Here is a 14,146-nt window from a genome sequence, read left to right as displayed (position 1 = left end):
CTTTTATCAAAATAATCCTTAATTGCAGTCCTTTCAGAAAACATTTTTAACTTCCTTGAATGGACTTAATTGTGATTTATAGGAAAGGAGGGAGTAATTTTTATGACTGGGTTGGGTGGAGGCAATCTAACAATAACAGAAAGTGTTCTGTGGCTTAGGAAAGTTTCTGTAGGAATTGAGTCTGAAATAATAATATCCAAATTTTAGAAAGTTTCTGTGGAGGAACTGAGGAAGAATATGTCAAATGTCTAAAACAAACAAAACCCCTAAAACATAAGCCTCTGTTTTTGAGAAGTTCACCAACTAATGGACAGAGACAGATAATAGTTACATTTCAATGAGATAAGTACTGTAATAGAAAGTTTACAGTGTTTTGGGAACAAAGCGGGGAGGTAACTTAGACAATGGGATATTAGAAGGGAGAATATTTAATTTGCTGTTTCTATATTGAGTGATTTCTTAAAAGACAACTACTTTATTTTCCCCTATCTCCCATTCTCTGAAGGACTGAAATACATAAATTGTTTAACTTTACAAGTTTACAGCAAGGACTCAACATAAGACTAAGTTTACAGTAAGAACTCAACATAGGAAGTTCTTGTAGAGAAATTAAGTTATACATCCATAATTTATAAAATCTAAAACCTACAAAATATTTAGTTTATGAATACATACACCTACAGTAAAACTATATAAACAGAGACTAGACATAAATATATCCATACATTCATGACTGCCATTGTCTCTGAAAAGGGACAGAGGGGAAGGAAGGAGTCTAGGGAGAACACCAAAAGGGACTCCAGCTTTATCTCTAATACTTTATTTTATTTAAAAATTTCTGAAGCAAATATGACAAAATCTTAATATTTGTTCATTCTATGTGATAGGCACATGGCTATTTGTTATATATATTACTTTCTGTACTGTTTCATATTTTTTTAGTTAAAAAATTTTTTTAAAAGCTACATAGCCAACAAAACCATCCTGTCCTTTCATTGTTCCAGTGTCCTAAATCCTTTCACGTCCTCTGCAATCAAAGGAGCTGCCCAGACTGTTCCTCTGTCAGTTACAAAGCAGCGTCCAGTGTTCCCTTCAATTTCTCCAGCCAACTATGGAATTTCAAAACTTTCTTCAGTCAGGTTCCTTGGAAAAATGAGTTAACTAGGCTGTGCAGAGTGTGATCTTCATCCAAATAATAGCTTCCAGGGCAGCCCAGGTGGCTCAGCGGTTTAACGCCGCCTTCAGCCCAGGGCCTGATCCTGGAGGCCCAGGATCGAGTCCCATGTTGGGCTCCCTGCATGGACCCTGGTTCTCCCTCTGCCTGTGTCTCTGCCTCAATCTCTCTCTCTCTCTCTCTTTGTGTCTCTCATAAATAAAAATAAATAAATAAATAAATAAATAAATAAATAAATTCTTTAATATCACCTTTAAAAAAATAGCTTCCAAATTATTGCATATCTAGAACAAGTTGAGGGGCAGCTGAGGACATTGTAACACAACTAATCCATTACACGCTTAAAAATTCTTAAAACCTCAGGAAGAGAGAAGAATCAGGAGTTACATTTGATATACTGGCCTTGAATTCTAACACCTAGATTTTAAGCTTATTTAAGCAGGGCTCTATCTTCTATTTCTTTTAGCGTTCCTGTTGTCTATTCTTTCCTACCCACCCTCCCCCCTTCACCCTTCTACCATCACAGCATATAGAATGCCTAGTTCACTGCATTATAGTAAGCACTCTTGAAATGTTTAGGTCACTGATGTCACAATGGATCTATTATGACATCACCAGGACTGGAATACCATGGTTATTAACAGGATAAACCACAACCTCTGGGAGCAGGAAAGACCTCTTCTAGCTTCCTTGTGGACACCTTTATTAGCATTTGCCTATATTCTGTGAAAAAAGAAATAAAAGAAAATCATTCAACTTTTCAAAATATTTATCAAAATGCAAAGTCAGATAGACAGCGAATCTGAATCAGAAAAAGAAGTTGCGGATTCCACCATCATGTACAGAAAAGCGTTTTATAAATCAGAAGTCCCTGAGCTGGAGATCCCATTTGCAGTACAGGATATCATCTCTAGGATTGAGCAAGCACAGCTTCATCGAGCCAGAGAGGTAGGTCATAAATGAGAAGTTTACAGATTATAGCTGTTTTTTAACTTTCAATGAAGAGTTACATTTTTTGGAGCTCATTTTATTTTCATGATCTTTGTGTTTGAGATAATTTTGATTTCAAATGACAATTTCACCCGACTGTGGGAACAAGCTCCAATTTTATGTTAGTCTCTTTTACTTTCCTATCAGAATTAATCAAGCCTTTTAAGAAATAAATCACATGTGCTATTGAGTGATTGGGATGGAAAGAAAAGTTAAAATCTATAGTATTAGTGATATCTAATTTCAGTCAATAGTTTTCATTTGTTCTTTTTTCTTTTTTTTTTTTCATTTGTTCTTAACTAAACTTTTGTCAAATAGTTGCTAACGAGAAGAAACATAATTAGATTTGAATTCCAGCTCCCTTTAATTCCCTTGATCACCTCATGGAAGGGAGATTTATTGGCCAACAGAAACCCAATAAACAAAAACCTTGACAAATATAACAATCCAATAAATCCCAAACAATTAAGGTATCTATTTTCTCAAACAGAATACAACAAAATCAGTCAGGTTAAAAGAAATTAATTCAGGTAAGTTTTTTCGTTTAAGGAGTGCTTAATATTTGTACTTTCCCATTCTCTTCGTAAACTTACTCCTGGTCCAACTCCTCACAACTAACAACAATGACCTGGTGTTTGCTTTTAACATCTTTATTGAGGTATAATTGACACATAGTAAGCTGTATATATTTTTAAGTATACAAGTTTTGATATACATAAACACCTATGAAAACTTCATCACAATTGGGGTGCCTGGGTGGCTCAGTGGTTGAGCCTTTGCCTTTGGCTCAGGGTGTGATCCTGGCATCCTAGAATCGGGCCCCACATCAGGCTCCCCGTGGGGAGCCTACCTCTTCCTCTGTCTATGTCTCTGCCTCTCTCTCTGTGTCTCTCATGAATAAATAAATACTTAAAAAAAAAAACTTTATCACATTCATCAACATAATGAACTTACCCATCACCCCAAAAAGTTTCCTCACGCTTAGTTCAATTCCTCCCACACACCCTTCCTAAACTCCCCACCCCAATTTCTAGGCAGCTGCTAATATGCCTTCTGTCACTATAAGATTATTTTGCATTTTAAAAGAATTTTTTATGTAAGTGGAATCATATAGCATCTACTTTTAAAAAAAAATAGAGGATTATTCCTCTATTGGAATAATCATGTGGGTTTTTTTTTTTTGTCTGAGGCAGAGACACAGGCAGAGGAAAAAGCAGGCTCCATGCAGAGAGCTCGACGTGGGACTCAGTCCCGGGACTCCAGGATCACGCCCTGGGCCAAAGGCGGGTGCTAAACCGCTGAGCCACCCAGGGATTCCCCTCTTTTCTGCTTTCCGAAGATAAATTGACAGTCTAGTTGTGGGTTCACTTCTGGGTTTTCTATTCTGTTCCACTAAACTATGTGTCTAGTTTTGTGCCAGTACCACCATCCGGGAAATACAGATCAAAACGACATGAGATTCACCTCACACCTGTCAGAACAGCTAGAATTAACAACTCAGGAAACAATAGACGTTGGCAAGGATGTGGATAAAGGGGAACCCTCTTGCACTGTTGGTGGGAATGCAAACTGTTACAGCCACTCTGGAAAACACTATGCAGACTACTCTAAAAGTTAAAAATTGAACTATCCTATGACCCAGCAATGGCACTACTAGGTATTTACCCAAAGGATACAAAAATACTGATTTGAAGGGATACATGTGCCCCTCTACTCAAAGCAGCATTATCCACAATAGACACATTATGGAAAAAGCCCAAATGTCCATCAGGTGGTAAATGAATAAAGAAAATGTGATATACATATATAATGGAATATTACTCAGGCATAAAAAAGAGTGAAAATTTGAATTTGCAACCATGTACATGGAGCTAGAGAGTAGTATGCTAAGTGAAATAAGTCAGAGAAAGATAAATACCATATTGTTTTACTCATATGTGGAATTTAAGAAACAAAACAAATGAACATGGTTGTGGGGGAGGGAAAGAGGCAAAGTAAGTGACAGATGCTTAACTATAGAGAACAAACTGATGGTTACCAGAGGGGAGGTGGGTGGGAGGATGGGTTAAATAGAGGATAGGGTTAAGGTGTGTACTTGTAAGGAGCACCAGGTACTTTGTGGAAGTGTGGAATGACAATATTGTACACCTGAAAATAATATTACACTGCATGTTAACTAACTGGAATTTAAATTAAAACTTTTTAAAAAGTGGTTATACTATTTTATATTACCACAAGCAGTATATGAGATTTTCAATTGCTCTACATATTTATCAACACTTGATGTCAATCTTTTTAATTTTAACCATTCCAAAGGTATATAATAGTATCCCATTGTGGTTTTAATTTTCACTTTCATAATGACTAATGATTTTGAACAACTTTCCATAAGTTTATTTGCACTTGGTAGGTCTTCTTTGGTAGTTCAAATATTTTGACCATATTTTAAATGTTTATTGGTCTATGGGCTTATTACTGAGTTTTAGGTATTTTTATGTATTCTGATTACAACTTTTATCAGAGAACCAATTTGCAAATGTTTTTTTCCCGTTCTGTGGCTTGTCTTTTTCTTCTACTAATTGTGTCTTTCAAAGAACAAAACTTGTCAAAAACAAACAAAAAGAACAAAACTCCTTAGTCCAATTTATCAGCGTTTCTTTCTTTCCAAGCAAATTTTGACTACCCCAACATCACAAACATTTTCTCTTATGTATTCTAGGAGTTTTATAATTATACATTTTACATTTAGATCTATGGTTCATTTTGTCTAAATCTTTGTATATGATGTCAGATATTGATTGAGATATTGTTTTTTTTCTTAAACAATTATTCTAGATCCATTTATTGAAAACACTATCCCTTCTCATTGCATTGCATTGCACCTTTACTGAAAAATCAATTGACCATATATGTATGAGTTTATGGACTCTCTAGTCTGTCCTCTTGATCTATTTATCTACGTTTATGCTAACACTACAATGTCTTGATTACTGAGGTTTTATAATAATCCTTGACATCATGTATTTTTAGTTCTCCAACTTTGTTCTTTTTCAATTATGCCCAACTTCTCTCACATCTTCCTTTTATCCCCATTTCATCTACTTGGGCTTCTTTCTCTGGAGTGACACACTCAAACACTCATAACCTAAAAACTGTATTCACACTGCTTTCTCCCTTTGCATTTCCATGTAAAATTTAGAATAAGCCTGTCAAATTCTACTGGGGGAAAAAGCCTGCTGGTATAGATCAATTTGGGGAGAATTCAGAATTAACAATATTGAGTCTTCTGACCTATGAACATAGCATATCTCTGTTTTTATTTAGGTAGGTCTAATAAGCACTTCTTAGAAGTGCTAGATCTTGAATATCTTCTGTTAGATTTGCCCGTAAGTATTCCATATTTTTTTACTATTGTGAATAGTATTGCTTTTTAATTTCCATTCTCAATTTTTCACACAAATATATAGAAATACAACAGATTTTTGTATGTTCCTCTTGTATAATAGATTTTCTTCACACTTACCTTCAGATTTTCTACAGAGACAACCCTGTTATATGCTAATAGAAGCAGTCTGATTCCCTCTGAGTGCTTTTCAACTTTGTTTTTTTGGGGAGGGAGGAAAATAAACAAACCTCTTTTTTAACTTACTGAGTAGGCAGGCAAGGAACTTCAGTATAAAGTTGAATAGTAGTGGTGAGACATCCTTGCTTTCTTCTTGGTGCTAGGGAAAAACATTCAGTCTTCCCCCATTCAGTATGATAGTAGCAGTATATTTTTTAATGATGTTCTTTATCAAGTTGGGGAAATTCTCATCTTTACGCAGCTTGCTGATATTTTTAATCAGGAATAGATACCTGGTTTTATCAAAAAGTTTTACTACCTCTATTGGAATAATCATGTGGGATTTTTTTTTTTTTTTTGTCTTTTCAAATCTGTTGAAATAATGAATTACATTGATTTATGACTGATAAAACAACCTTGCATTTTTTGGGTAAATTCCATTTACTCATAATGTAGCATTCTTTTTATTATCCTGTATTCAATTTGCTAAAATTTTGTTAATTTTTGTGTCTGTGTTTAAAAAAATATTGGTCTGTAGTTTTCTTTTAATACTTGGTTTTGGCATCAGACTAATGCTAGCTTTATAAACTCAGGTAGAATATTCTTTTCAATTTTCTGTAAGACTTTAGACAATTGGGGATCCCTGGGTGGCGCAGCGGTTTGGCGCCTGCCTTTGGCCCAGGGCGCGATCCTGGAGACCTGGGATCGAATCCCACGTCGGGCTCCCGATGCATGGAGCCTGCTTCTCCCTCTGCCTGTGTCTCTGCCTCTCTTCTCTCTCTGTCTCTCTGTGTGACTATCATAAAATAAATTTAAAAAAAATTAAAAAAAAAAGACTTTTGACAATTGTCATTTCCTTTTATGTTTGGCAGAAACCACTAAGTATTTGGGTTGGGTAGGGAGAAATAGCCAGTGGAACCATCTAGACTTGTGGCTTAATTCATGGGAAAGTTTTAAACTACAAGTTCAATTTAAAAAACTCTATAGCTATTCAGGTTATCCAGCATCTTTTTTAAGAAAGATTTTATTTATTATTTATTTTTTTGAGAGAGAGACAGAGCACAAGCAGGGGATGGGGGCAGAGAGGGAGGGACAAGCAGACTCCTCACTGAGTGGGGAGCCTGTTGCGGGACTTGATCCTGGGACTCCAAGATTGGGACCTGAGCTGAAGTCCAACACTTCACCTATTGAGCCACCCAGCCACCCCTCATATTATCTATCTTCTTGACTGAGCTTTCACAGTTTGTGTCTTGTAAGTAATTTGTCCATTTTATCTTAGATAATTTTATTGGCCCAAAATTATTCATGCTAATATCTTATTATCCCTTTATTATCTGTAGAATCTATAATAATCATCACTTTTCATTTCTGATATTAGCAATTTGTCTTCTTTCTCTCTCCCCTTACAATCTGGCTAGAGGTTTAGTAATTTTCTTGCTATTTTCAAAGAACCAACTTTTTAAAAAAGTTTTTAAAAATATTTATTTACTTATTTTAGAGAGAAAGTGAATAGGGGGAGGGGCAGATGGAGAGGAGAAAGAATCCTCAAGCAGACTCCCAGCTGAGCATGAAGCCTGATGCAGGATTTGATCCCAGGACCCTGAGATCATGACCTGAGCCAAAATGAAGAGTCAGCTGCTCAACTGACTGAGGCACCCAGGTATCCCAAAAGATTTTATTTTTAAGTAATCTCTACACCCAAGATGGGGCTCAACCTCACAACCCCAAAATCAAGAGTCACATGCTCGGGATGCCTGGATTGCTCAGTGGTTGAGCGTCTGCCTACAGCTCAGGCTGTGATCCCAGAGTCCGGGGATGGAGTCCTGCATTGGATTCCCTGCAGGGAGCCTGTTTCTCTCTCTGCCTCTTTCTCTGTGTCTGTCATGAATAAATAAATAAAATAAAATAAAAAAAAGTCAAATGCTCTACCAACTGAGCCAGCCAGGTGCCCCAAAGAACCAAATTTTGATTTCACATATTTCCCTTAATTCTGTTTTCTATTTTACTGATTTCCACACTGATCTTTATTATTTCATTTACACTATTTACTTTGGATATACTTTGCTCTTTTTCTCAGTTTCTAAGGTGGAAACTGAGATCATTGATTTGAGAACTTTTCTCTTGTAAGAAGTGGTTTTTTTTCAATATATATCTCCCTTTGCAAATGAAAATTCTGTGTTTTCATTTTTATTCAGTTTTATATACTTTCTAGTTTCCCTTTTGATTTTTTTCTTTGATCTATAGGTTATTTAGAGGAGTATTTATTTTCCAAATATTTGGATTTTTTTCTTTTATGTATCTCAAATATAATTTCATTGGCATCAGAGAATTTATTCCATATGATCTGAATCCTTGTAAATTTCTTGAAATTTGTTTTAAGGCTCAGAATATGGTCTGTGTTGATAAATGTCATATATGTGTTGAATATAATTTGTATTCTGTTGTTGAGTGATGTACTCGATAAAAAATTATTATGTCAAGTTGGTTGATAATATTGTGCAAGTCTTCCATCATTTTTCTCAACTTTATCAATTATCAGAAGAGGGGTATAGCAATATTTAACTATAATTTTGAATTTTTCTAGTTCTTCTGATAGTTTTCTCAAAGGTTTTCCTTTTTTAAAATGTTATTTATTTAGGGGCACCTGAGTGGCTCAGTGATCTGCCTTCGGTTGAGGTCACGATCCCAGGGTCCTGGGATTGAGTCCCGCATTAGGCTCCCCACAGGGAGCCTGCTTCTCCTTCTGCCTGTGTCTCTGCCTCTCTGTGTCTCTCATAAATAAATAAATAAATAAATAAATAAATAAATAAATAAATAAAATTTTTAAATATTTTATTTATTTATTTGACAGAGAGAGAGCAATAGAGCATAAGCAGGGGGCCTGGTAGAGGGAGAGGGAGCCCAATTCAGGGCTCAACCCTAGGTTTCTGGATCATAACCTGAGCCAAAGGCAGATGCTTAACTGACTGAGCCACCCAGGTGCCCCTCTCAGAGTTTTTCCATGTACTTTGTGGCTGTGTTTTAGATGCCACAACATATACAATTGCTATGTCCTCTCGATGAATTGGCCATGTTACTATTATGAGATGATCTTATTTATCTCTAGTAATATACTTTTCCCTGTAATCTACTTTTGTTTATTAATAGAGCCACTCTAGCTTTCTTTTTATGAGTGTTACCATCTTTGTACTTTCTCCATTCTTTTACTTTAAACATATTGAGGTAGTTATATTTAAAGTGGATTTCTTATAGGAAAGCATTTAATTGGGTTTCTTTTTTAATCCAAGCTGAATCTCTGCCTTTTATAGGATGGTTAGACCATTTAGACTTAATGTAATTATTGATATGGTTAACTTTAAATTTACCACCTTGCTATTTGTTTTGTTTGTCCAATTTTTTCTTTTTTCTTTTTTCTTTTTTTAGATTTAATATATTATGATTCTATTTTATTGGCTATAACACTGTTTCACCTTTTTAGTGAATGCTTTTGGGTTGTAACATATTTATCACCCAAGTGGTATCCTACCACTTTTTTTTTTTTTAAAGATTTTATTTATTTATGATAGACATAGAGAAAGAGAGAGAGGCAGAGACACAGGCAGAGGGAGAAGCAGGCTTCATGCCGGGAGCCTGACATGGGACTCAATCCCGGGTCTCCAGGATCATGTCCTGGGCCTAAGGCAGGCGCCAAACCGCTGAGCCACCCAGGGATCCCCTATCCTACCACTTTTGAATAGTGTAGGAACCTTATGGCAATATTCTACCTTTTTCTCTATCCTGGCCTTTGTGATATTCATATCATACTTCTACATATGTTATAAATATTTTTTACATTTCAATTATTGTTTTAAACAGGCAATTATCTATTTTCAATTTTTATTGTGGTAAAATATACATAACATAAAATTTATTATTTTAACTATTTTGAATTGTACAATTCAGTAGCATTAAGTATGTTTATAATGCCTTGTAACCATCAACACTATATTTTCAGAAATTTTCATCCCAAACAGAAACTCTGACTCATTAAAAATAACCACTCATTTCCCACACACCTTGGAAACCACCATCTTAATTTCTGTCTCTTTGAATTTGCATACTCTAGATACTTTAAGTGGAATCATAAACTTTGTTTTTTTGTGCCTGTCGTATTTCACTTAACATGTCTTCAAAGTTCATTTATGTTGTAGTATATATCAGAATTTCCTTTGTTTTGAAGGCTAAATAATATTACATTATATGTATATATCATATCTTATTTACCCATTCATTCATCAGTGGACATCTTGGCTACTTTCACCTCTGCTATTGTGAGTAATGCTGCTATAAACATAGGAAATATATCTGTTCAAGTCCCTGCTTTAAATTTTTTGTATATTTAGGAGAAGAATTTCTGGCTCATTTGGTAATTCTATTTTTAGTTTTTTGAGAAACTGCCATACTTTTTTGTAGTGGTGCAGTATATTACATTCCCATCAACAGTGCACAAGGGTTCCAATTTCTCCACATCCTCACCAATACTTGATATTTTCTTTCCTTTCTAATAATAGACATCTTAATGGGTGTGATGTATCTCTTTGTGGCTTTGATTTGCATTTCTGTAATGATTAGTGATGTAGAGCATCTTTTTCATGTGCTTATTGACTGCATATATATACTCTTTGGAGAAATGTCTATTCAAATCCTTTGCCCATCTTGGAACTTGGTTTGTTGTTCTTGAGTTCTAGGAAGTCTATATATTCTAGATATTAAACTTATCAGATACATGATTTGCAAATATTTTCCTCCATTCTGTGTACTGGCTTTTTACTGTGTTGATAGTTGTACTAAGTAATTTTATGCGTCAACTTGACTGGGCTACACTGTGCCCAGACATTTAGTCAAAATTCTGAGTAAGTCTATAAAGATTTCTCTGGATGACATTAACACTTGAATCAGACTGAGTAAAGCAGAATGTTTTCTCTAATGTGGATGGGTATCATCCAATCAATTTAAAACCTGAATAGAACAAAAAGGAACCTCTACCTCCCTGCCTTCCTTGAGCTAGGACATCAGTCTTTTCCTGCCTTCAGATTTGAACTGAAACGTCAGCACTTTTTGAGTCTTGAGCCTGCTGGCTTTTGGACTAGACCTACATCAAAGGCTCGCCTGGATCTCCAACTTGGCAACTGAAAATTGTGAGACTTCTTAGCCTCTATAATCATGTGTATCAATTCTTTATCTCTCTCTAAAATATATACACATATATTTGTATACATATATAAATTTATATTTATAAATTTAAATTTATATTTAAAGATATATATGTATATATTTAAAGATATATGTGGGGAATCCCTGGGTGGCTCAGCGGTTAAGTGCTTGCCTTCGGCCCAGGGCATGATTCTGGAGTCCTGGGATCAAATTCCTTTTTATTTTTTTATTTTTGATAGTCACACACAGAGAGAGGCAGAGACATAGGCAGAGGGAGAAGCAGGCTCCATGCACCAGGAGCCCGATGTGGGATTCGATCCCAGGTTTCCAGGATCGCGCCCTGGGCCAAAGGCAGGCGCTAAACCGCTGCGCCACCCAGGGATCCCCCTGGGATCAAATTCCACATCAGGCTCTCTGCGTGGAGCCTGCTTCTCCCTCTGCCTGTGTCTCTGCCTCTCTGTGTCTCTCACGAATAAATAAAATCTTTAAAAAAAAAGATATATGTACACAAATATAAAGATATATATTAATCTACTTGTGTCTATATATGTATATATTAATCTACCTGTTTAATATACATATATATGTAAAATATCACTATTGGACACTCCTAATCAACTGCTTGTAAGAAGCAAGAATCTAGGTGACTTTGTATGTGATACTTTCAAACACATTTGGCAAACTAACAAACATAATAAGACTGATTGGTTGCTCCTAATGTCAGGATAAAGTAGGGAAAGAAAAGGATGAGTTCAAGGATTTGAATTTCTAGCTCAAGCACCACATGAATGACCTGAAAGCTTGTGAGTGTGTTTTGAAGGAGATCCTGATCTCCAATAGCTGCAATACTGAGATTGCTGATAATTAAGCCAAGAATCTCATTCTCTGGACGAATTACAATGTAAATTGAATTTCAAGCCTTGCAGAATGTCTACTGTTAAAGTGAGGGCACTGAGTGGGAAGGAACAGGACTCTGACAAAATTGGAATGAGGATGTATGGGAAGGCCCTGGTAAAGCCTGAGACATAAAGCCTCTAAATTCTGATGAGTATGCTTCATGAGGGGAGCCACCTCTTCACCACCCACTTCAGAGTAGCCTCTTCATTCTGATGGGAGTGGCCACTTTATCCATAGTTGGAGTAGATAATCCATTCCTGTCTGAAGGGATTAACCCCGCATTGTCTGAGAAAACTATAATGACCTCTGTTGAGGCAGCTGCCATGCAAGATAGTGTTGAGTTTCTCCAGGAATCACTCCTAAACACTTGTTTCTAGACTTATAACTACATTCAAATCCAGCAGGCACTAAAGGTGAGGTCCAAAATGTGATCCATGAGGATATGGACTACATTCCAAAAGAATGACTTGAGTTTTCTAACTTTTACAGACAGAAATCCAGGGAATGGATATTATTAAGAGTGTGGGATAATAATGGTGGAAGGAACATAAAGTTGAGTGAGGCTGAATTAATTGATATGATTCATTAAGCAGAGATTTTGTATTTAACATTGCAGGTGGGGGAATTAGACAAGGTTCTAACAGTTTGGTTGGTTGGTTGAAACATGGACCTAGGTTGCCCACAGTGAAAAGAAATGCCCTAGTTTAAGGTAGAGAAAAGAATTCAAAGGCTCAGGGAAACGGGAATGTTAGAGTGGATTTGTCACTTACTACGTACTCACTAACCCTGGGAAAGTCTAAAAGATATACCTTTCACCGTGACTGTAAGAAATGAATTTATGAGAGAGGCCTGAGTATCCTTGGAGAGCTCTGTGATTGCCCTTCAGGCCAGACTTCACAGTGGGAAACACAGTCACTGAATTGGGAAACCTAAATGCAATGGGAGTAATTGAATCCTGAGGTGGCAAGGGCCAAGTCATGGCACTGAACCAACTAAGGCCAGGTGTGTGTGTATTTAATGTGATGGACAGCAGAGCCAAAGCATCCATCAAAATGGCCTGACTTATAAAGAACTATAGCATTAGCTAGTTGATTATGGTGTTCCTACAAGGGAAATAGATAGGAAGCTTATTAAATTCGTTTTTTTTTTTAAGATTTTATTTATTTATTCGTGAGAGACACAGAGAGAGAGGCAGAGACACAGGCAGAGGGAGAAGCAGGCTCCCCACAGGGAGCCCGACGCGGGACTCGATCCCCAGATACCAGGATCATGCCCCAAGCCAAAGGCAGACGCTCAACCACCCAGGCGTCCCTAAATTCTTTTTTAAAGATTTATTTATTTATTTACGTGAGAGAGAGAGAGAGAGCATGAGCAGGAGGGAGGGGAAGAAGGAGAGGGAAAAGCAGACTCCCCACTGAGCAGGGGGCCCAATGTGGGATTCAGTCCCAGGACACTGGGATCATGACCTGAGCCAAAGGCAGATGCTTAATAGACTGAGCCACCCAGGTGTCTGCCTACCAAATTCTAATTTTATTTATATAAGTAAGAGATTTCTAGGCCAAGTGAACAAAAGTCTAACCTAAATAATAAAAACAGAGTCATGGCCTTTCAATCAGTTCCCAGACTTGAGACAGTTTGCAGACCCAGAAGGCAAGACTGGGTCCCTTTGAGGAAGGACCATAGTTCATTGCCAAAAATTTATGCTGAACCCATCCTATGGTTGTCTCACCAGATCTGAAATGCACAAGTGGAACAGACATACTCAGCAGCTGACGGAATCCACACATTGTTTTCCCTGACCTGTGGAGCAAAGGTTGTGATGGTGGGAAATGCCAAGTGGAAGCCACGAGAACTTCCTTTACTTAAGAAAATAGTAAACCAGAAATAATACTGCATCTTTAGAGGGATTGCAGAAATGAGTCCCATCATCAAGGAAAGATGCAAGAGTGTAGATTCCCAGCACATCTTCGTTCAACTTGCCTATTTGGCCTGTGCAGAAGACACACGGATCTTGGAGACTAAAAGTGGATTATTGTGATTAATTAACCAGGGAGTGACTCCACTTGCAGCTGTGTGTGTGTCACATTGGTTTCATTGCTTGAGTAAATGAATAGATCCTCTGGTATCCGGTATGCAGCCACTGATTTGACAAATGGGTTTTCTTCATACCTGTCAATAAAGACCACCAGAAGCAGTTTGCTTTTAGGTGGAAGGGCCAGCAACATACAATTTCACTGGCCTACCTCAGGGACATACCAACTCTCCAGTTTGGTGGAAGCCACCACTGAAGCCACCTGGCATAGGGTTTTTCTTTGTTGGGAGGTATTTTT

The 14,146-nt window shown here is 36.9% G+C and overlaps 2 protein-coding genes across 12 annotated transcripts in view; one reads left to right on the top strand and one right to left on the bottom strand.

Moving 5' to 3' along the window:
* The window catches only part of LARP4 (La ribonucleoprotein 4), a 182,327-nt gene that overhangs the window by 74,966 nt on the left and 93,215 nt on the right, over positions 1-14,146 (bottom strand). For 2 of the 4 annotated variants that reach the window (XM_038577645.1, XM_038577648.1), the window contains exon 1: positions 1,426-1,683. The exons of 1 other annotated variant lie outside the window; for it this stretch is intronic. The gene's annotated coding sequence lies outside the window, so the exon portion shown is untranslated. Of the gene's footprint in view, positions 1-1,425; positions 1,703-14,146 lie in introns of those variants that run through there. One more of the 4 variants, XM_038577647.1, reaches the window with a different exon arrangement.
* Positions 1,776-14,146, top strand: part of FAM186A (family with sequence similarity 186 member A) — a 92,903-nt gene continuing 80,532 nt past the window's right edge. For 3 of the 8 annotated variants that reach the window (XR_005380141.1, XR_005380142.1, XM_038577642.1), the window contains exon 1: positions 1,776-2,122. Coding sequence is in view for 4 of the 8 variants with exons in the window: in XM_038577642.1 (XP_038433570.1) it covers positions 1,952-2,122 (171 nt within the window). In the remaining 4 variants the exon portion in view is untranslated. The remainder of the gene's footprint in view (positions 2,123-14,146) is intronic. The other 5 variants (XR_005380140.1, XM_038577639.1, XM_038577640.1 and 2 more) reach the window with 4 other exon arrangements.

The sequence above is a fragment of the Canis lupus genome, chromosome 27, assembly GCF_011100685.1.
Source record: "Canis lupus familiaris isolate Mischka breed German Shepherd chromosome 27, alternate assembly UU_Cfam_GSD_1.0, whole genome shotgun sequence".
NCBI classification, from domain to species: Eukaryota; Metazoa; Chordata; class Mammalia; order Carnivora; family Canidae; genus Canis; species Canis lupus.
The sequence above is the reverse complement of the archived record's forward strand: the minus strand, read 5'-3'. Positions and strand labels throughout refer to the sequence as shown.